A 24,049-nucleotide genomic window follows, 5' to 3' on the forward strand; every position below is an offset into this window, starting at 1 on the left:
GGGATGTTAAACAAACAAACAAAAATATAAAAACATGCACATTAAACAGAAGAAATGTTTTACATATACTGGAATGTAACAATACTTCCATCAAAATAAAATATTGGCAAGGAGAAACAAAATTCTCCTACAGTGACAAAACAGGATAAAATTTACCAAGATTCAAACAAAGTTCTATGTTTTAAAGTGTAACAAGCGTGTAACCTTATGTATTTTCTTTAATCTGTTTAAACCTGATTTAATGATGCTTTAGCTATCAATCTAATTAAAATTAGATGTTCCAAATCCGCTATCGCTTCTCAAACATCTAACAACATCCCATTCGGGGTCACGTCAGAGCGACCTTTCGATTATGAATAAACATAAAAATTTGGCCAATCAGATTCAACCTTCTGTATTCAATTCTAAAATTAGTTCCACGGCTACATCTCTATATTATTGATGCTCAGTAGACTGTCTTACGTTGAATTAAAGTAATTTTGGTATAAATTGAACGTATAGTCCGCCAATCTGACATTCTTACCTGAATAACGCAAACGAAAATGCACAAACTACTATATATCCCGCAAGTCACATTCATATATAGCACGGTCTTTACCATGCATATTTTGTTTACTACGAAACCTCTCGGGCGTTTAGGTTTGGCAGTAAAAAAAAGAAACGCATCCGAACTATGAGCCAAGATTTCGACGACGGCGATTTCATTGGGTAATCGAAAGGTCGCTGTGACGTGACCCCGAATGGGCTGTTGTTAGATGTTTGAGAAGCGATAGCGGATTCAGAACATCTAATTTTAATTAGATTGCTTTAGCTATAAAACTCTTAATGGTAGTTAATCAAGCAAGGCCAATGGCTACCAGTCTAATACATGTACATAATTAAGAGGCAATGAACTAGTGATAAAAAGGAATTATCACCCAGTCTAGACAAATTTAATGTCACCGGAAAACTGCCATAGACTAAACATATATTGGAAATACCTAAACACCAGCTTGTAAACTTAGGTCCAATTCTATGTATACCCCTTTCATAAGATTTAGTGTCATGAATTGGCATATATATATAAAGAGAGAACTTTAAACATTTTAAATATAAAACATGCAGTTTTTAAGAATTTAGATTTTATAATACAGTTACAGATTTGAAAGTTTCATATAAGCTTTCAAATAAATTTTTAATAGTAGATATATAGAAAAAATATTGATATCTAATAAGTCAACTGCAATGGATGATTGTGAAGAAACCAATTAAATCATATCTGCTTGACCTTTATAATCAAGATGACAGAAAGCCTAAACTTTAAATCTCATCTTTACCAAAACAAAAAGCTCGTAGATCTAAAGAACACAAAGATATGATAAAAAAAAAATAGAAAAAAAGTAAAGGAGCAAACATAAATTAGCCAATTTTATGGGAAAGGGAGGAGATGTAGTCAATGTTTCTTATTTGAAATTCTGGCAGCACTAAGGCCAAATCCATACAAAACAGCTGGATTGGCAGTAAGGCCAAATCCATACAAAACAGCTGGATTGGCAGTAAGCTAGCCAAATCCATACAAAATAGTTGGATTTGGAGTAAAACTGTTTTCTGTTCCAGAAAAAAAACACAGAAATACACAAATAAAGTTAACACAAATAAGTTAATAATATCTTTACAATTTTCCCCAGAATTAATTAGCTACATACTTCATTAAAGAGCTAGAGTAAAGTCTGTAATATTAATTCAGCATCAAATTGTTACTGACCTGGTGAACCAGGGCAAATGTAGCTAATCTCACATCCAATAATAATTACTTATACATCTATATGTAATACTTAGCTTAATATGATAAAGATTGTATAATCCAGCGATAAAATTAGAAGATAGTAATCCAGCCTCCTAAAGCAGAGGAAGGGTTGATCCAATTCACACAATATCTAGATTTATTTACCTAATGCAGACAAAAATGAACATCCTAAATGTAAATGTACAATCCTAGTTGTTTCCCAACCCTAGTCTTTAAAAGATAGAAAAAAGAGTTAATCCAATACTGGATTCTTTTAAGAAACCAAAAATTCCAAAGATACATTGACCATGTTGACAGTGTGTGGTTAAGCATTGAGGAATAAAGATTCTTTCTGGGACCCCCAAGGCCACATACATTTACTAAAATACACATAAGTCAATACATGTATAAAGACAGACATTCAAAAAGAAAACAGAATTTAGGTACCAAAATATAAGTCTGTAAACAAATTTTTCTCTGGATATTAATCCAATGACTGGAGATTGATTATGGTCCCTACTTCAAATGTTTACCAATTTATTTTACGTCCATACAAAGAAATGAACCCAGAAACCCTTACAAACATTCCAAAAATGTTTTTTTCTTATTTTCTTCAGTAGTATTCTAATCTTGCTATGTTTGGCGACTTCTTTGACAGTAAATGACCCAAGACACAATATTTTCACACTGATTCACTCCAATGTTCAGTGTTTACTGTAAAGTATATATAAATAAGAAATAAAACCTATCACACAGTTCTCAAACGACCCCCTACCTAAATATTAGTAAGCCAGCACAATGTTGTGTCTCCTTCAGGGACTTTAATGTGTCCACTTGTGGTTTGAGGAGAGCTTTAACTGAGAGATGAGGGACCCCCCTACATTAAAGAAAGACATGTATGTAGATTTATCATCAAAGGATTAAGCCTGTATGATAAATTTTGTATTTGTCCCCAACAGGTCAAAATAAGAGTTCAAATTTCCACTCAGTTTTCTAATTTCAGAATCTGAAGTTAAACTGAAGTATCTGCAGCTAGCTCTTCAATATGATTGTTGGTCAATGACCAGTAGATGTCTACAAGTGTACTTCCCTTAACCCTAAAGTTAGGGTTCGAACTGTAGATTTTTTTAATATTTCACATCCTTTACAAATCCTTATATTAAAAATGTCAAAATTTAATGAACATCTCTTTGCCTCATAGAGGTTATGGTAATATGATTAAAATTCAAACAAGAATAATTTTCTATGCATTCAATTGATAATTTAAAGCTGGAATAAATTTTATTATCCTCATTTTAAAACATACCAAGGTGCTTCTTTTCTTTTTTGACTTGGAGCTTATAAAATTACACAGCTAATCAATAAAAGTTTGGTTTTCTTTGTGATGACAAGTTTGATATCTGAAATCTTGACCACAAGAACTGAGGTGTGTAATTAAGGCAGTAAATGTCCCACCCATCACCGCATTAAAAACGCTGCTACCCTGAACAAGAACTAACCACAGACCATTTAAATTTCCTATGAGACTCCCTCTACTAGCACTGTGTAGCATCTCCGCACTCCCCATTATAAGGCCATGATGAAAGTTACAACAAACAATAGAGAAATGGCTCGTCCCCCACTGTGAGTGTCAACAAGAACAAGTGTGGTCAATTTGTCTCAGGTGAAAGCGGTTTTTACAGAGTGGCCAGAGGGCATCATGGGAAATAATGGATGAAAATTTGATCAAATTAAGCCTAGTTATAGTTCTCAGTCACTGACTATACAGCCTTTGTTCTCGTTCTGAAGAAGCAAAGTTGACAATATGACACTTTTCCACACATAAAAATCTTGGATCACGAACCTTTTAATACCCTAAAATCTAGTGAGGCCTTGTGCTTCAGGTAAAACAAATTTTATTACAATGATGCCATACTGAAGAAACAGTGGCAATTTTCTCAAGGTTTTTTTAAGTTAAAGATCATCATTTATCAATACAATACTCCCCATTACGTGCAGGCTGCCTTGAATAATTCCATCAACACCTTTTAATGATTTCAGGAGATGTGTATCTGTTAAACACCTGCAGCTTCCTTCCACTGACAGCTTAATACCCACAAAAAAATTACCCCCTCCAAAAAATTAGTAGCCATGTGTCAAGATAGCAGGCATTGACCAAAGAATATAACCTAGCAGGTGCCCCTCCTCAATATTACATATATACAGTATATAAACTGACACTCTGTGAAGCAGTAAGTAGGAATTTGTTTTGTCTAGCAGGTGTCTGTGTGAAGATTCTTACAGAGTTAATGATTTGTTTCATTCAAGGTATCAATGTCAGCTGTGTTACAAATGTCTGTAGAATTAATCTTGTCATGATCAGCAGGCCAAAGTCCTGAAAGGAAATCAGTACTGAGGGTTTTTACATAATTGATTATGTCACTTCTACAAGGATGCACAATGTTTGTCAATATTAACAAGGGTTGTTAACTGTTTACACCAAATTTTGTGTAACCTATAATCATTAATAAAAAACAGTTAATGTTGAAGGTTTATGCTCAATCTTGTACAAAAACAACCATCATATCAAGCTGCAGAGACATTAACCTAAGTTGTGTTCAGTACAAATATGAAATCTCAATGAATATTAAATCCAGGAGAAGAACTTGTGTCATAAATCTGTCATATGATATTTCACTGTCTGCCAAGCCTATTTTTGTGAATGTTAATTTCTACAAGACAAATGCACTATTTAAAAAAAATCTTGTCTTACACTTATTAGGGTTTCTTTTCTTTAAATAGCACTTGAATGTCATTCATAAGGAAAACTAAGAGTTTCTTAATGTTAGTATTTATCTTAAAAGTTGTTGAACCTTGCAAACATTTATCCCTTAAGTTGGAATGGAATACCTGAATTCCAGACCCAAAATAGATCCTAATACATTTTATAATACAGGTATTAATGATGTCTCTCTTCCCTAATCTCTAATTAAAAACACTGCAACTAATGCAAATTTTGTCCACCTTTGTTGAGGAGCAATATTTTAACACTAGCCATATTAAAAGATAACTTCATATAAGAAATATTTTGTGAAAGCCCAATTATTGTAGACAATCTTTCTGTTACCAATTGACTGCAAAAACCTACCATAGAATTTCTCCCCACCAGATGTCTCTCTTGTAACTCCTGAAACACCAATCGGGAGGTGTCGCGATATCGCACCTTACAATTAGACCAATCCATAATGCTCCTATAAGACTAACCGTAATAAACACTGTAAAGTATGATCCACTTATAAGTTCACTATATCACATCCTTATAGACAGCTTGTATACCATCCCAATAACATCCTTCTACAAAGATTGGAAAAAGTGTTCACTCAATATAAAGTTTAATGGTGCAGAAATAGTTTAGTCCATCTGTAACCGCAAGTCTAATGATGAAATCTCTTGTCATTGTCACAATGCACAACGTAAGGAAATCTAGATTAATCCCTCACCGAGCACTTACACAGCATACAGATATAACGTTACAAAAGAGAAACTGAAGACAATATTATGCATAATATGCAAATGACTCTCAGCTCTGGACATAAATTTACAACATTTGGTTTACTTTGGCTCATATATGCTAATTCAATAAAGCAATCGGTATGCAGAATTTGCCATACAATTTTTTTTTCTGGTCATGAAATAATTTGAAGAATTCAATAGGAGTGACAGTCACAAACACTGAAAAGTTGCCAGATACGAAATATGGAAACACAACTTAATTTAATCCTTGGATGAAACAAGAGTGTATTGAGAAATATACTCCTGGATTCCCGCTGTATGGCTGCATTAGTCTGGAGGACAGTGTCCTTGGTGAATGGAAGGACCTCCTTTCCTGGCTTCTCAAACAATCACATTCAGCACATATAAGGTTTTCCCTTCATCAATCATTGAACAAATTGATTGGAGTAATGGGTTTTATTACACAATGTAGCTCTGTTTCATTATAAAATACCTCTCATCAATACTTTATCTATTGCCTGGACCGCTGCTGAAACCCTAGCCTGTAAGTCAATGGTTCTTCTGGTGGATTAACAGCTGGTAATGAGGATCAATATATATCAGTTACAGGGAATCAGTCTCTTGTCTCATGTCCAATATACCTTTAAATGAAGCAGATGTAGCAGACAGGGACCAGATTAATGAAGACCCTTCATAGACTTTTACGTTAGGCTTTTACTCATGTGAAATGTTGGAGCACAATTTATAAACAACTGAATAATTTCTCAGGTGTTGAAAAAATCTGTCATTTAGAGGTCCATGGTAGTTATATTTGCTCCAATGTCATTATAAATTATGAAACTATTTAGTCACCGATTTATAATCCTTGGAAATGTTCCTCCAAATATAGCTGTATGACACAACACATTATTGGTTCGTTATTATACCTGTAGAAAAACTATACGGCTCTTCTCAGCATGTGTGTATCTCAGGACTTGACCTCCTATCTACCTTAGGTATGATCAACTACAATTTAGAATTGTCAAGTACTAACAAGGGGGAGTGTGTACTTCCTCTTCACAGCATAAGAACGAAGCTCATGAATAATTTATAGCAGTCCAATTTTATGATAACCAAACTCTCAGACTGTCCAAACTTCAAGTCAAGTAGATGTAGGTCACACTCCCAAAATATTTTTTTCACACAGGTATTCTCATATGTAGATTCATATTATCCTTCTCTTTGCAAGAAAGGGCATGAAAAATGATACTTGTATTGTGAAGATGGATTTTCTATTCAATGTTTAAAACACACACACAGTTAAATATGTTAATTTGATCCCAAGAGTGTGTCATATAAAAGGAAAGGTCCCCATTTCTGACAATCCATGTCACCTGATGCTGGTGTTGTCCGTTCCCCTGTCCCTACCATCCAGTTACCTGTACAGGTGTGTCTGCCCCACTCACATGTTGTAATCAGCAATATCACTTTAAAATCTACAGTCATTGAATTTCCTTTACAAACTGACTATGATACACAACCATGAACTTACAGTTAAACTCTTCACCATAAAATCCCGTCAGTGTCACTGTTTCATAATAAAAAAGAAAAACAAAAATTAACTTATTTAAATCCACACATTGTTAGAAAAAGATGGCAGCTAGCTAGGACATCAATTTCTCGCGGAATGGAAAAAAAATCATCTCCTTACTTTCCTGTCTCTCACCGTGTTTAAAATTCCAGGTTTTTGTCAGATTCACTCCATATAAAGCACATCTAGTGAATTCATCTGACAGTACCATCCATGCATGCACAGGTAAATCAAGACGTTCTGGGGGCCAGCCTCGTAAACTCCTACCTTGACCTTATCAAACAGCTATAATGATCTCCAAAGAAAATATTTAGCACCATTAGAGAGTTGCTTCTTTGATACTTTGTGGACCTTCACTTCTATTTAGTCAGCACTGGTATTACAATAATATTTAGACTGGAGAATACATTCACATAATCTACCATTTCCTCAGAGTGTCCTCAAAAATTGGTGAAAAAAAGAACATCCAAGTCCAATGTATTGTAAGCTGTGCTCCATTCAGATTTTTTTTCAGGTATTCTGTCAACAGGTATTCCTGCACACAGAGAGTGCCTTGATCCATTTTCATAACATCATTTTTGAACCAGTGACGACATCCCTTAAGGCAGTACACAAAGTCCGCAGTTTTTTAAAAAACATTTCACAAAATCATGCAACTCCATTTTTTTTTTCTTTTTTGTTTGTTCCAGTTAGGTACACTAAGATTTGTCTTAAGTAACAACCACGGACTTGATTAGCATGCCTTCAGGTCAAACAACTTCAATTTCTAGATATGACCTAATTTAAACTCTCCCAATACAGGTAACAAGAATAGATATGGGTTACCCCATATCCAAGATATTCGACTTTTAATTTATTCGACTTTTCATTGTGTTCAGATATGATTTCTAATAAAAAAAACAAGTATTTACTGACAAAACGTCAGAGATACTCAAGCTGTAGAAAGTCAACTATAAAAGTGCCATATACATAAATATCCTAAAATGACATAATATTTAGGCTACTGAGTTTCAACATCTTTTGTTGAATAAAATATGCATATAGTAGGAAACAAACTGCATGTACATATATAATGTTACATGCATGTAGTGACTTTATCACAAAGTTGCACATGCATAAAAGTAGTTTTAATTTCACATAGAACATAAACTAAATATAATTAATCGTTTAATTTTAAAAATGTATTTAACGCCTCACTCATTTTCAGGAATATTTAATCCAAATAGCATGTTACAGGCCTATAGCAACGTTTTCAAAGTGAAAGGGGGGGGGGACTCCCAAAAAATCCCGCGTACTATGGGCCTGTGCTACATGTGTACCATCTAACTTTCCAATGATAGAATCTTCTGTAAAAAAAAATTCAAATCAAGTTCAAGCCGTTATGGATTATCAAAGATAGCCCATTTTCATAAATAACAAAACTTTAGATCTATGAAGGATAGATTTTAATTTATTTTTTTTAATTTTGTGCTATTAAAAAGTACTATCACTCAAAGTATAGGCAGATGTTAAAGATGTTCCAACCTGTCACCTTTTAGAGTAATCAATGAACTCGTCCAGTGATGCATTGACGGCCGTTGTTAAACGCAAAGGAAAGCGCGAGATCGGTTGCGGCTATGGAGCATCACTGAATATTCCTCCACCATATACTGATTTTGAATATACAGACGTTTTGAAGATAAACTTCATTTTTGTTTCTAGAAATGTTTTTATTTACAAAAATAGTACATTTTCGTGTAAGATCGATGACCTTAACTCAGCCCCTCTAGCCCAGTCTAGGGCTTCACCTTGAGTAAAAAACCTGCACTTGTTATGAACTGATAAAACTGGTGTATAGTTCTAAACTTCTTTATGTCCGTAGCAAGTACTGATACCCAGTCTACTGATCTAAGCGTCACTAGGGAACGGTGCACACACCTGTTCTTGCAAGACCAAATAGCCTAGGTCTACACACGTGCGAAGATCTTTCCGAGCTCGGAAAATCACGTTGCTTTGCCGAGAAGTGTTTAGCCATAATAACCATTCCGTTATTTAAAAAAAGAGAGAAAAAACACACACACACAGAGTTAATGATTAACATTCTAACTCAAAAGAAAATATACGGCAATTAACGAACAATAATCATGACAGTAATATAATTGGTGAAAAGATTTATCATTATCAATCGAAGTGTGACCTATATATTTTCGTGAAAAAGACTGAGGAGGCAGCGAGCGTAGGAATATGAAAACTTTTTATTTGCTTTTCTGGGGAAAAAGTGATTTTCTTAAAATCTTTTAACGTTAATTTTGTTTTCTTTAACGTATTAAATATACATGATTATTCTTAATATTTGTTGTAATGTTTTATCTACTGATCATGAATGGAACTATTTTCTTCGGAGCAATTGTGTGAAGAGTACCTGACTTTAGTAATATATCTTGAATAGATAATATGCACTGATCGAATATATTAAAAATTTCTATCACTGATCTAAAAATTCCTTGACCAAAAAAAAAAGAGAAGAAATCTTTTCAAATGCTCAGTACAAAATTCACAACTGCATGTTTAAAGAAGAAAAAATATAAATCACTAGGTCTAAAGTTTAACCTGAAATCACCTTTTGAACCTTCAGATTAAAAAGTTTAATCTTATATACACCAACTTTTTATTTAATTTTACACAATGTAACTGTCAGACTTCAGAATTTAAGTAGAATACATTAGAATAATACATTTTTTGTTACTTTTCTCTCTCTGCTGTGTGTGTCAAAGAAAAAGTCATTCATTCCTTGACCAAATTCACATCTCATTCAAAAATATACAAGATTCAATGTGAATGAAAAAAAAAAAAAAAACACTTGATGGATTACCTCTGTTAAATATTATTGGTTCTTAAATCCTTGAGAGAAGCTTAACCGATGTTCAATTACCATTAAAATAATGTATGGACAAATAGGTGCAACTAAACATAAAATCTGAACTTATTAGGACATTTTCGTGTCCATTATCCAATGAAACAAAATACTCCATGTCTAACACAATTAAAATCAAACACTGAAGACTGAACTAGAATGCAGACTCAATTAAGAAAAAAAACAAAAAAAACAATCAACAAATTTCTCAATTTCTGAGGGGAAAAAAAAATAAAAGGATAAATTATAGATCTTAAGTTTATAACATGTGAAATATAAGAGAAAATAAAATCTTAATTTACCTTGTAAACTCATGAAGTGCTCAAGATACCGTAAACGTCCATTTATCAAATATCGTACTTACATAATTTATAAAGCCAAGACCCCCTTAAATATATGCATTACATCAACCCAATAGCTTTCTATTGATGTAAAAAAGACCTAATAAGATTACACTTATGTTTTGGTATATCTGAAATTGGATTGGAAATTTAAATCTTCTCTGTTATTATTGAACATTTAGTTTTTCTCATGTCAACAATAAATCCTATAGAAAAGCCATAACAAGATAAATACCTGTAAAATCCTTTCAAAGGTTTATCACGTACGACACCTATCCTTTCATTTATACCTTCAGACCACAATTCACAAAATTATGCATTTTGCTATTGTCTACTTGCACCAAATTTCAGCTAAAACTGCAGTACATGTAATAGCCAAAGACTTAAAAAGAATTAAAAAGATTTTTCTATTCTGAGTACTGCAACTTATTTCATCAAAATTTATTTAATTAATTCATGTAACTATGCTTAATACCTAAAGAGTGTCAAGTCAACATGAAAAACTGTAAGAGTAAATACAATTACAAATGTATTTAACTGATTATTTTAATCTTAATAGACATCTAAACACCTTCCAGAAACATTAAAAAAGTAACTCAAAGAACTATGGTATACATCTCATGACAGTTTCCAGGGGTACCAAGTTTAATTAAGACCAGGCCCAAACTGTAGGAGAAATTATAGCATTCTAATTGAATTTACCACATTAGACAGTTTCATAAACCATGGCAACACATGTACCTGTAATTTAAAGAACTTAACAGTTCAATCTATCTAAATGTAACCATGACAAACAGCAATCATCAAAAGACCGTTGATTGATCTTGGCCCCAAAACAACAAAAATTCTTGCAAAAATCTTAAACTTCATATCTTAAATCATTTTCTGTATATTAAATGTGATTTTGTCAATTTCATTTATTTAATCATTTAGTTTACATATGCATAGCTATATGACACAAAGTAGCAAAATATGATTTTTATGCATTCTAATGATATAGATGCATTTGTGCTCCACAGAGTCCAGGGTTTGCAGTGAGAATTTGGAGGTTGATGATTTTTTAGTATAAACAAGGTATTAAAGAAAACCAAACTTTTGCAATCTTGAGAGAAGTGTAAGCCCTAGGTACTTGGTACCAATTATAACACATTTGCAGACACACTGTCCATCTTGGAGACTTTGGGCCAAATCTCTTTATGACAAATTCATACAAAGTTATCTAACATTAGATAACATGGGGAGATAGCGTATATTAGAAGTAGGTCACATTTCCTAACCTAATAAAAGTTTTCATTCCAACTAAATTTTGAATTTGCTAAATTTAGAAACATTTTAGAGTCCAAAATCCAGCAACCCTATAATCAATATCTTATCAAAACTCAATTCAGCTACATTTTTCACAACTTTAAAGGCTGATTGGGGATCAAGTCAAGCCTTCCCCTGATACAAGTAATTTGATATTTTTATTGCCAGATTACACAGCACATTCTCCAATGCAGGTAACAGGTACCTAAGAAAAGAATGCATTTCTTTACATAACTGACCCCCAAAAAACTACAAGTAATCTTAAAATTAGGGTAGGTGGGGTGAATTACGCTTACAAATTGAGACCAAAACTAAGCCCTCAAGACTAGAGACGTCTGATTTACTGTATACTAGTTTTAACCAGTTAAGAAACATGGAAACATTTAGCCTGCATCCATAATCTTTTCTCTCTAGTCCATCAGTATAGATTTTTTTCTATGAAAAAATTAATATGTTGAAAGCAACAAGACAGCACTGACTAAAGAACAAAGTCTTTGACCAATAAATAATACTTCCTGCCAAACAACATAAAATAACTTGCCCAAACTGGTTGTTTACATCCATATAAGAGGAAATTAAAATACAAGCTTATAGCTAATACACCCATAATTCAGAATGGACAGGGATAATGGTATAGCTTGAATTGTTGTCAGCAATGATTAAGATAAGACTGCTACAGTGTAAGACTTTGATCCTGTGACTTATTGGTCAGACTCAGAAACCACTGGTGCCAATAAGGACTGTATTGATTGGTAATTAGTGGACGAGAAGACTTATCAAATTACACAGGCTGCAGGTGCTGCATGTTGTTGTGGGTATCAGATAAACTCATTAGAAGCAGTCCCCTGGAGGTCAGCTTCCAGAAATCAACTCTCAGAATAATATACCTAACCATTCATCAAAGGCTCTGTGGCAACCAGAAATCAACTCTCAGAATAATACACCTAACCATTCATCAAAGTCTGTGTGGCAACCAGAAAAGTTCCCAAACAAAATGACTACTAAATCAAGCCCCCCCCCCCCCCCATATGTATAGCCCTTCTTTCACACTATCTAATAAGAACACACAGGTATGCAAATCTCTACAAAATCCTCCTGCAATTTTTATTTATTAGTCAGGATCTTTTATTCATGATAAAATAAGAATATTTCAGAAACTCTAGACCAAAAACTATTAGTATTGCAAGTAATCAATGGATCGCATAGCTAGCCAAGGCAAATAAATTAAATCTTCACCATCATATTACCATGTAGAATTATAACCACCATAAATTATAAGAACTATGACTTTCTACTTCAGCTCTCTTCAGCAAAGGTTATCATAATGGACTCAGGTATATTGATTGTATGAGGATGTGCACACAGTCACGATATTGTTCGTATAATCTGTAATATTTGCACCAGTTATTCTGTTCTTTTCTCCTGATTACAAACCTCGCCCTCCTCATCCCCCTTGCAGGGACTATTGACAGGGGTGGGGTCCCCATCTCCTAATTCTGGAGTCAGTTGGCAATCACAGGAGTGATTGTTCACATAGCCACTGGTCAGGAAACAGTTATCTCCTCCTGTGGGAGTCACAGGGGTGGTGGTACCACTGAGGCACAGCCCAATATCCTCCTACAAACCAATAACAACTGATACAGCTAAAAAATCTCACAAAGAAGTATTTACCTATAGGACAAATCTTGCTCAGGATGTAAAACATTGCCTAATGCAATTGTACCTTGTTTCCATTTAAAATGGTTAAAGAAAAGCTTAAACATATTGTAGAGTTTATACTGCAGCATTCATTTACAACATTTTCCAGATCTTGGAGTATCATTCTACTTTTCTGGTTACCTGGGATACCTGATGTACTTATATATACCTGTGCCTGCTGTAGATACAACTCAAAAGTTGCATAATCCTCTATAGTCTGGCTTCCCATCACATTGTCCTTAGTCACGCCTCCATCATAGCACACTCAATAAAGTCACAAATCTGCAAAAATTCAAAGATAATCTCAAAACTGCACAAACAATATACATTAAAATGATTAATACCACATTCTTTCACTGAATTTTTATTTTGCTTTCTGTAAATAAAATACAGGATAAAACCCTGAAAAGACTGCAGTGAAAAAAAAAATTAGAAAAAACAAAATAACAAAATGGAAAGATATCAAAAATTTAATTGAGTGAAAACATTTTTTTTTCTTAATTTAGCAAATGCAAATATGACTATGTATCACAAATAATAATAATGCCAAGCCTGTAGGTTGAGCAATCATTATTTGATCAATCCAGCTTTCAGCTAAAATGCTCATATACTGTCAAACATTATCCTGAACTCAATGGGACCACAAAAAGACTTCAAGAAATCCAAGGATTCAAAGATATTCAGGGTTAATTACTTAAATGAGAAGTGCTGGAACTTCCAAATCACTCCAATATATCCCTGGTATTTGAGATATTGGTGCTCTAGTTACTGAAATTTAACTGTATTTTCAAAACATTTCATTCTGTCAAAGGTTTACAAAATTAGCTCCAGTAAACTATCCTTCTACATAAACAGAGGAGTCAAGTTTCCGATTTCTCTCATAATAATCCCGTAGTTTATACCACATAAATGTTTTCTTTCACAAAGTCCCACCAGCCGTTATTGTTTGTGGGTACTCATTTACACTTGCTAACATTTATTATCTAACATAGTATCTGTAATTATTCAGCTTAAACTCCTTGGAGAATATCATCTTAATGGACAGCAAGTAAACTCGATCACGCAATGCCTTCTTTGTGCCATGAGGCTCCCTGTGAAAACTGATCTTTGACAATTTCATTAAACTTTTTTGTTAATCAGCCACTAAACATGATTAAATTATCAATGGGACCTTTCCAAGGCAGATAACCTTAAACCACTGGTTATTTTACTCACATTACTTAACACCTGTTTTCATGCTCACAGATAGCTTTCTCAGATGAGCTATGATAATGTCTTGTGCAAAATGCTTCACAAGCTGGCAATGAACATCTAGATGATCACAGACCATTATTTATTTGACTTCTCTGCTGTAAACCCAGATCTTCAATGACTGTCATCATGCAAGGACTTAAGAACTAATGCAAAATCAACAATTCAAATTACCAGTGAGTTTTGTTTTGAGTTTTGAGAATTCAGTGGATCAAGTAAAACACAAACCTTAAGAAGACTTTTATATCTGCTTGCCTGTATTTATTACTATTAAACCTTAATGGATGATGTGACAAGGGATCAATGAATGCAAAATGTTACACAATTGTAATTAAACCAATGACAACAGCATCGAAATAAACCCTACCACATACAATAGCTCTCAAATTTGTCATGAATTGGTAATGAAACTAAAATTTATCTTTTTGTCATGCAAATTGACTGAAGCATAGGCAAAGATTTATGCTTGGTAAATGACAATAGGATATTGATGGGGACAAAACTTTAATCAGAATACCTCCTAAAGGACGTTTTCTGGGGTTAAACTTACCTACGGTCCTGATGCATCATAGCAATTATCACAAGTCGAGAGCAGGAAACAAGAGATGTGCATGCGAGTTTGTCTTATTCCATGTTAGAAATAATTAAACTACCCACAGGCTAACTTAGAGACATGGAATCAATGAATTGCAGGAAATGAGTAACCCTCAATTATTGAAAATGAGCTCCACTGCATTTTTAGACCAGACGAATTGGGGAGATTCACCACTGGGCTATTTCCACATTTCTATTTCAGTTGGATAGATATTGAGTACAGATGCTGTGTAGGTTTCAAAGGTGTCTACCTGCTGATGCAAATCTATGTAAATTGTATCAGAGTGCTTTACAGTGTGAAAATATACCATAGATTTTTTAAGTTGTTGAAGGTTATGGAAACTGGCTTCAAGTTAGAGAGGTGAAGAAAACAATGGCAAAAGGCAGGTGCTAAAATATCAAATTCTCAATAATTCAAATTAAGTATTTATATTGCTATGCAAGTTGAAAATTTGAAACTTCTGGCCCTTTACATTAAAAAGTCATTTGTCATTTGAGAAAATTGAACTGAAAATGTTGAGGTATTAACTACACAAAACACAATCATGGCGTTAGTCATGAAATGTGTTATGATACATACAGGTAATTTAAAAATCTTTGGTCATTTTCATTGGTGGTTTGCACCTGGAAAAATGACTTGCCAAAAGAAATTTGGTTTTCAATGCTATTGAATATACCTGAAAGGTATTTCCTATTTGAGTGCTTTTTTCTTCATTACATGCACAAGACATGCAATTTTTACCAAAGAATTAAAATATAGAAAGGTAACTAGTACATATTATTCAATGATATTTATTATATTAAAAAACTAGCAGATCTAGAATATTAAGCTAAGGTCAGTCAAAAAAAAACAACTTCACAACATGGTCTCTATGTGATCTGGGCTACTGTGACGTTTTCACGCTGAGTTAGCCAGTGATAATCATCAGAAGGGGAGATAATTCAGGGTTTTTGTCTGATAACATGATATACACTGACCTGAAATCTGTAGGAACTTCCGATCTTAGCACTAGCAAATAGTAAATCGGTAACAATTCATATTTATGTCATTACTATAGAAATCTTTGGCAACTGATGAGTTTGTGAATGAATTGGCAAATATAAATGGGTAAACATAACTCCATAATACAATTTCACAGATTCAAAGCTATAATTAAAACATATAGACATTAAATCATCAAATTCTGTATTGCACAATGTCATAACACAAGGACTTGAACTTGAAGGTGTGCATACATTTCTTCATTTGATTCTTATAGTTACCTTCTTAATGTTTGTTTAATTTCTATTTAATACTGAGAAACATTAATTCTTTTAAAATAATATCTCAATTAATACCCAGGATGTTTTTTTCAAAGTTTTATACAATGTCCTGATGTATCAATATGACAAGATGTTTTGCATTGCATATTGGCACATTAAATTGAAGCTCTCATAAGGGTTTCTGAGGAACATTGGAATGTAAACTAACAAGTGTCCCTCATATTCCATTTCCTGTTGGTAACATTGTTACATTGAAATTTTGATTTACTATCTAAAATATTCATTTTCACTCATGGTCAGGCCAAGATCCTACTTGCCATCTGATTTCCATTTTTGTGTTGCCTGCAGAGCAGTGGTACTTAGGAATCACTGTACCCGACTTCTGTCTGTTTGTCCGTCTGTCTGTCTGTCACACCTTGCATCTAAAGAACTGTAAGAGATATGGACTTGATATTTTGCATATATATTGCATGGCAATATAGCTTTTTTAAATTCCATGGTTACTGACCTTGTGACCCTTGACCTAATTTAAATTACAAAAAATTTAAATAGTGCCAATATACAGCACATTTTAGATATTTAAGAGGTAAGTCTATGCTATTTAGCATGTGCACTGATTGTCATAAAACATGAAAAATACCAGCGTTACAATTCATTTGACCTTGACCTTTGACCTACTTTGCAAAAAATACCCCGAACAGTTTAAGTCTGTTGAATTTTGAGAGGCGGAGTGTTGATAATTAGCATTTATACATGTTTATGAGCTCATGATACTGAACTTTAAACAGTATGTTATTCAGTTATCACACATACTGATATTTAATTAAATACTATTTCTTTGTCAGATTCTATCATAGTCTTATACTGGATGCTTTTTTCTGCATGAACTATCATGCTAGTACATGTAGTAAATAAATAGCTAACTACACTTAGATTTATTTATATCTTTAAATGAAGCTACAAAGCAGGCAGCACATGCGTTCCTTGGAACACTCAAGTTATGCCTAGTTAGGATATTTTATATTAACATTTATACAATATATATACAGTATTGTTTTACTTAATGACAAAAATGACAGGGAAGTGACACCAAGCCATTATCCTGACCAGTGATGATTAAATCTCCCAGGAAAAGACAAGATAATCAAATTATCTCGGACCATCCAAATTCACTGCACTTAAATGCATCAAATTCAGATTTTATGCTAATACTTGCCTGACTATTGGTCATCTGTCCATCAAGAAGGATGAGATTGCGGTTCTAGACTATCATTAATACAAATTATAGGAGAAAATCACCAGGAAATACACTCTAAAAGTGACTGCAAGTGAAGGAGGAATGAGTCAGTGATACAATACATGACATTGGTGTGAGTGGACAATATGGTATTAGAATTCCAGTAAAGCAACAAATCATAATTCCATCCCCTCTCTGTCTGCCTGCCTCATCAGAGAGTCCCCACAGGGTCGGACCTCAAAACTGGTTTTTCATCAAGAATCAGAAAATTTCCTGGGAAGATAACTGTTGACAGGTACCCCACAGTGAAACAACATGTTCCTCAAAGACTTTCTAGTAAATCTGGTGTTGTAATGCGTCAATTACCAGTCTGGCTGTCTACTGCTTTGCAGGCTCTTCACCTTCTGGTCAGTCTTAACCAATCAGATGGGGAGTATCAGTCAGGATCAGCAGCCAGAGGTCAATTTCATTCATTCAGATTACTAGTATCTACCTATCTTAACAGTAGATCACTGATGCCCTCTGCTACTGCCAGGTCAACTTTTATTGGTAATTCCCAAGTTAATTCATAAATATCCCAGTAATCTACACTCACAAATTCTAAGGACAAACCAAGACTTCTTTCCAACTTGATTCGCAATGTTTTAATTATTTTTATTTCATTTTTAAACTTCCTGTACTCTAGAGAAATTGACTTCTGTGAACTTTATCTGTTAGGAATTGCCACTAATGAGAAGTTTTTCCAGATAAGACATTGACACCTATACAACCACAACTGAGGTGGTCTTGGGCTTCCTATAAACCACTGTTTTAGACAGAGAGTAAAAACCCAGAAAATATCTCCAGAGAAATCTCTACTTGTATCATTTCCTGATATTTGTCAATTTGGTGATTTTCTGCCATAAGAATGATAATTGAAGGATTCTGTGTTGTATTTCAGGAAGACATTATTTCCAAATATTCCACTACAGGAAGAATGAAAGGTTCTGTCTTGTAACTGGGATATTGATTCACTTCTTATAGTCCCCCAAACAAAATTAATCTAATGTTTAAACTCAATTTGCAAATGAATAAAAGCTAACAAAATTGTATCTTAATGTACTTGATTTTCAGTTCTCTTTACTATTTCAAGTACAAATGAAATAAAAACCGATTTGTTCACACATCAAGGAAATATACTATTCATGAGAAGAACTGGGAATGCTCAATGAAAAGACTCAGGAATTTTTTACAATTTTCCTCTGTTAATTGATTCTGCCCCTGTAAAAACAACTTTTTTTTCAATTTCAGGGTAAAGTGGTTCTGTAGAGGAAAAAACGTGTAAACAAGACCTGGTGTAATTGCCCTCATCCATATGCTACTGAACTGAAATAGCCTGTCTGTTGTAAAACTGGTTCCTCCAAACTTGCAACCAGTTCTTGAATGAATGGTATTCAAGCTAATTTCTCTATCTACAACTCTATATCATAGCAATGCTGCATTTACAATGTATAAAAAGCAGGTTAAACACTTTACATGACAAAATCACAGAGAAATATGCAAGATCAATGAAAAGATTATCTGTTTGATGGGCATTAACAACCAGTTTATGGCATACTTAGACTTGTCGTGGCATTATCTTTAGTGAGATAGTAAGCAAGACATGAATAGATGTACTTAGCACCTGCATAACATTTGCATGTCTGCATGCACACAGAAACACCTGCCTAGGCTCCCACAGTTGTCAAGCTTAACTAGCAAAATTATTTAAAATAGTTCAACATTTTGAAAGAAAATAATTCTAAGCAAACCTAAAACTCTAATAAAACAAATAAATGCAGTATATACCATGCCAAAATTGCCCTCGTCTAATTTTGACACCTCGATCATTGAACTGAAGGTTAACTGAAATGCAATCCACATGCACATATTAAGTTCACCTGTCAGTAAATCAAAGGTGCATGAGTGAAAAACAAAAATTATCCATCTTAATATATAGTATAATGCTCTATATTCTCCAGAACTGTTTCTTTGATATAATGTAATTCTGATAAGTTAGATACTTACAGTGCATGCACTAGAAATGTTTAATCCATTCCTTACTAGTAGATCTTTCTGGTATACTGTTGACAGTGGATTACCAAGCTATAGGCACTGGGTCAGCACAAATTAATTACATCAAATCCTGACTTTAGGGCCCCCTTTATCTACCTGAGTGACCTTGACCTTATAGGTTTCTTACTTATATGTATATTTACAAAATTGGAGATAAAGTCCAATGATTTTACAACACCAATCTACTAAATACAGACTTTATAATGGCCAGTTTCCAGATATCTATGTATTTACTCGGCAGAATGAATGACTATATAAGCTTAGTACCAACCCTATGTCCAAGACCCAGACAAAATGTCCACAGCTATCAGATATTTATCAAACTTGAGGTGTAAGAATGTTTATCAGACAAACAGTATTCTGCCTCCATTAAGGTATGATCTGAGATAGTTTACGTTTGACATAGTGTGGTCATTCAAGTTTAATGATCAGATAAATGGCCAAGACTTAAATGCCCACCACACAAGACCTTTATAAAGAAAGTGTCACCTAAATGTTTATTGGAAAACATTGACTTTTCTTGCATTGACCTGATCTATCATGGAGATTGATATCGTTACATTTTACTAGACAATACTGTACTTACTTATATGTTTAGACCTGCGAAACAAAGAAATGTCCATCTTAATTTGTCCGTTAAGGAATCAGCATAGAGTACATTATCATTTCTCACTTGTAATGTATTGTAATGGTCAGTCGCTCCATAAACCAGCAGGAAACTAATGCCCATTAATTAAGTCTTTATTCCTACCTGTTTAACACAGCTGGGAGTGCAGCTATATTTCATCATATGTTGTTATCAGGTAAAGGAAAAATACTAATGACAAATGTCACATTAAATGGGAAATATGACACGTCATGTATCAAATAAATATACCTGTACCAGCAGCCCAAATCCACACAGTTTTCACCTGATCTGTTACCTTAATTACAGGTGTAAACTGGAGTCTGACCCCTTCCACCTACCTGGTCATTACATTAAATCAGAGAGATGTGGCTGGAAACAGAAAGCACCTCTTATTGAAGGCTAATTAACCTGAACTTATTCTAAATACCTGTGATTCATTTTCTTACATATGCCAAGTTTATAATTGCTCTCTTTCATAAAGGAACATATTATAGAAAGGAACAGTTGCTTTGGCATGCAATATTAAGTACTTTGTTGGCTTTATGACAGAACCATATGGAACCTCACAGGATTAACGGTGTCTGATTCACCTGGCCTCTTAAAACAAAAATTTAATTCCATTTGACAACTTCCTAAATCCAAAGATTAAAAAATTAAGTGCACATTCACAAAATAATGGCCTGATTTTTATTTATACCATATATGTAAGTGTACAAATATTTTCAAAATTAATGAAGGAATACAATTTTAAAAATTAGAATAATTTTTTCTCTTGCAAAATATGCTATTTTTTTCCACTACTGATATCAAATGATGTATAACTACTTGTTGTGCAACTCAAGTACATGGAAGCTTACATTTATAATTGAATAAATTAATGCATTTTCAAGGACAAAAAATGTGATACTCTTTAAGTCAAGAGTCTTCACATCTGGAAATGAAAATTCCAAGAATGTTTCCAATGTCCTGGGAACTCTCAAGAAGGGGATATCAAAATGAATGCTTTCTTGTTTGTATATGTGATTTTAATCAAACGACATGCAGATTGAACATAGAGAGGGCTGCACTTGCTACAGTTATTATCAAAACCTGTCTATACACTTGAAATAAGTTGATAAGGAAATGACCAATTAGATCACTTCCCATAAGTATATCTACTGAATTAATCTTAGAAGAATAATGATTATGTTCAAAGATAAAAGAATTCTAATAAAAATTGTCATGAAGTATTATACATGGGAAAATTCAAGTTGAAACTTTCATTATTTCTTGTAAATAATTTCTTTCAATGTTTTTCTAAGTCTTAACATATGTTTTCTTCAATTCAATACTGGGGGAAAAATTTAAACATATATAAATTTTGAAAAATTTTTATGAAATCATGCCAACATCTAACCTGTGTACTTTTCTTCAAAGAGTCCAACTTAGTCCAGTTACAAGGAGTTCAAACAGCATAAGAAAAAATAAAAGCACAAAGTTCTTCTCGGTTGATTAATCCATATTGGTTGAAGGGCACCTGCAGAAATAGATAGAATTTCATTAAAAACTTTACAAACTTGATTCTATACAGTAAACAGTTTGTGCAATTGATTTCAAGAACTCCAATCATTTCTGAAATTTAAACGAATTGACTCCACCTAAGTCATGTTTACACTGGGCTACATCAAAATGTAGCTTTGCCACTGCATTATATAACATGCATTGACCAGGACTTGCCTGATGCTGTACCTATGTTGACAATAAAGCCCTGCTGCTTAGTTAGAAGTTAATAAGCCCATCATTGGCTGGACAATGGCTATAATGGACACTTGCCACAACAAAGACAGATGTTCCTGTCCTATAGAAGACCACACTTGAAAATCAATTTTCTTGTAACTTCTATAAAACAACTCCCCTCTGAAGAAGAAGTGCTTGTCAAACACAGCACTGCTTGATCAAGTTTGAAGGTTGTTTTTTTTTTCTGCAACTGATCGATACACTCCAAGCCTTCCAACACTTCACAGATGCTAAGAAACAGGGATAATTAGGCTTATACCTACCTTTACACATATTTGAAAACCAGCCTAATTAAATTAGAATCTGACCTTGTTCCATAACACTGCAGAGGTGTATCCAAGAGAGTACCGGTATTTCAAAAAGCACACACTTATGCGCTACTTTCTTTCCAGGTAAATTTGTGTAATGAGCACAGTAATCCGTTTGTCAGAAAGAAAGGGAACAATTTTACTGACAAATCATATCTCCATGGTATCCTCTCTGTGAAATAGTAAAGGTCAGTTTGATTGTCTCCACAGTCTAACTTATCAGTATTGGGAATTAAATGATTAAAACAGTACAAACAATCCAAAGAGGGGCGCCAACACTGCCCAGTTGATATCAGTCCCTCGCCACCTCAGAAGACAATTTCCTATAACTTTGGTATTACCTCCAAATATATACAGCTTATACTCAATGCACACAAGGTGATATATCTTTTTTTTTTTTTAAAAAGCCAATCTTCATTTTATTTTCTGCCAGTCTTTGAAATTCTAATTTACAAATCCTGTATTTTGTTTACAGATATTTTCAGACTTTACCTCCTCAATGCAGACAAGATCTTTTTCTTTCCAAAATCTACATACTGCAGTATCTGACGGGACCTAGAAAAGACAATGAAATTAAAATTATTTAACCCCTGGGAAGAAAATCATTTAAAGTCACTTAAAAAACTTCAAAAAGATTAGGAAGATAAACTATCTGTCATGAAATTCTGCTATGAGACAGAACAGCAATGTGTATAACATTTTTTCCTTGACTCTGTAAAACAAAACTCCTAAAGATCTCTATCTCTCTATAGTGCCACTGTAAGGCAAGTAAGCAATAAACTGATGCATTAACTTTACAAAAAATACATTCAGCACACTAGATCATCAACTTGCAAATTACCTGATTCTTTTCTCTGGCTAATGCTTATTAATTGATTAACATATACTGAATAAAAGAAACCATTAGTGGGGTAAAAAATTCAATATGTTTTACTTGGCACTCCTTTATATAAAATTATCAAATTGGTTCCTAGTTTGTAAAGCAAAACTACTGACACATGTTAGACACAAAAACTCAATAAACAACATTAGCCATAGTACTAAAATAAGCAACAATTCTATTATTAATTAATAGGACTTTATGTACCAATGCTTAATTCAAATGGAAAATTAAACCTTTCACACAACACCAAAGTTAAACAAATCATGAATTAAGAAAATTGTTAATCTGTCTATATGCATATTATACATGTACATGTATATCAATAAGAATAGACATGATCAGCCATTAATCAAAGTTGTAGGTCATGTACAATTTTTCAAAGAAAAAGCAGAATTCCAGCCACTTTGTCACTCAGTTTTTCCACTTAAATAATCCTATTTCTTATTTGAAGAAATGAGATTTTCTCTAATACTTCAATATCCCATAACCCTCAGACAAATAATGTACACTATATATATATATATAAAAGTAAGTACTCATTCTAGTGACATACCTATCAGATTAACAGATCAGTCAGCACTATCATATGATCTCTTCATCTTTAATCCAGCAGCTTTTTAAGATGTAGTTGTTCAATTTCAACTCCTCACTCTAAAATTCTATATAATCCTGATTCACATGCAGTTCAATTGAAAAAAAGTGGATATTTGCACACAAGAGACACCAGTGGACTAACACACCTGTCCTTTGTACACGGAAGACATGGAACTGGTGCTACCTGAAAATGTGTCAATCATCACCAACGGATTCCAAGCTTCTAACCTTACTCTCCTTATCTCATAAAACCCACCAACTACAGCCACAAATTAGACAAACCATTCAGCTGCTTATTGCTTTACCACAAACTTCATGCCAGACTAAGTTTTTCATTTGGAGAGCCAATGCTTCACC

General features: G+C 33.6%; 2 protein-coding genes across 2 annotated transcripts in view; both read right to left on the reverse strand.

Annotated features, from left to right (window-relative positions):
• The window catches only part of LOC133174136 (rho GTPase-activating protein 7-like), a 55,456-nt gene extending 50,439 nt beyond the window's left edge, over positions 1–5,017 (reverse strand). Inside the window, exon 1 of the mRNA XM_061309189.1 lies at positions 4,893–5,017. Coding sequence (XP_061165173.1) covers positions 4,893–4,988 — 96 coding nt within the window. The 5' untranslated portion in view covers positions 4,989–5,017. The remainder of the gene's footprint in view (positions 1–4,892) is intronic.
• Positions 5,018–12,770: 7,753 nt separating this feature from the next.
• LOC133174029 (uncharacterized) lies at positions 12,771–21,857 on the reverse strand. Its single transcript, XM_061309070.1, has 3 exons — positions 21,528–21,857; positions 13,234–13,346; positions 12,771–12,983 (listed from the first exon to the last, which is right to left on the reverse strand). The coding sequence occupies exons 2-3, from the start codon at positions 13,291–13,293 to the stop codon at positions 12,771–12,773; spliced, it is 273 nt and encodes a 90-aa protein (XP_061165054.1). The 5' UTR covers positions 13,294–13,346; positions 21,528–21,857.
• Between the last annotated feature and the right edge of the window lie 2,192 nt (positions 21,858–24,049).

Source organism: Saccostrea echinata, unplaced genomic scaffold (genome assembly GCF_033153115.1).
Source record: "Saccostrea echinata isolate AGI-Se365-2 ecotype Australia unplaced genomic scaffold, CSIRO_AGI_Sech_v1 ptg000057l, whole genome shotgun sequence".
In the NCBI taxonomy this organism is placed as follows: domain Eukaryota; kingdom Metazoa; phylum Mollusca; class Bivalvia; order Ostreida; family Ostreidae; genus Saccostrea; species Saccostrea echinata.

Coding starts and splice junctions, on each gene's coding strand:
- LOC133174029 (XM_061309070.1), bottom strand. CDS start 13,293: ATGGGAAGCCAGACTATAGAGGATTATGCAACTTTTGAGTTGTATCTA. Junction 12,984..13,233: donor TGTATCTACAGCAGGCACAG/GTATATATAAGT, acceptor ATTGGTTTGTAG/GAGGATATTGGGCTGTGCCT.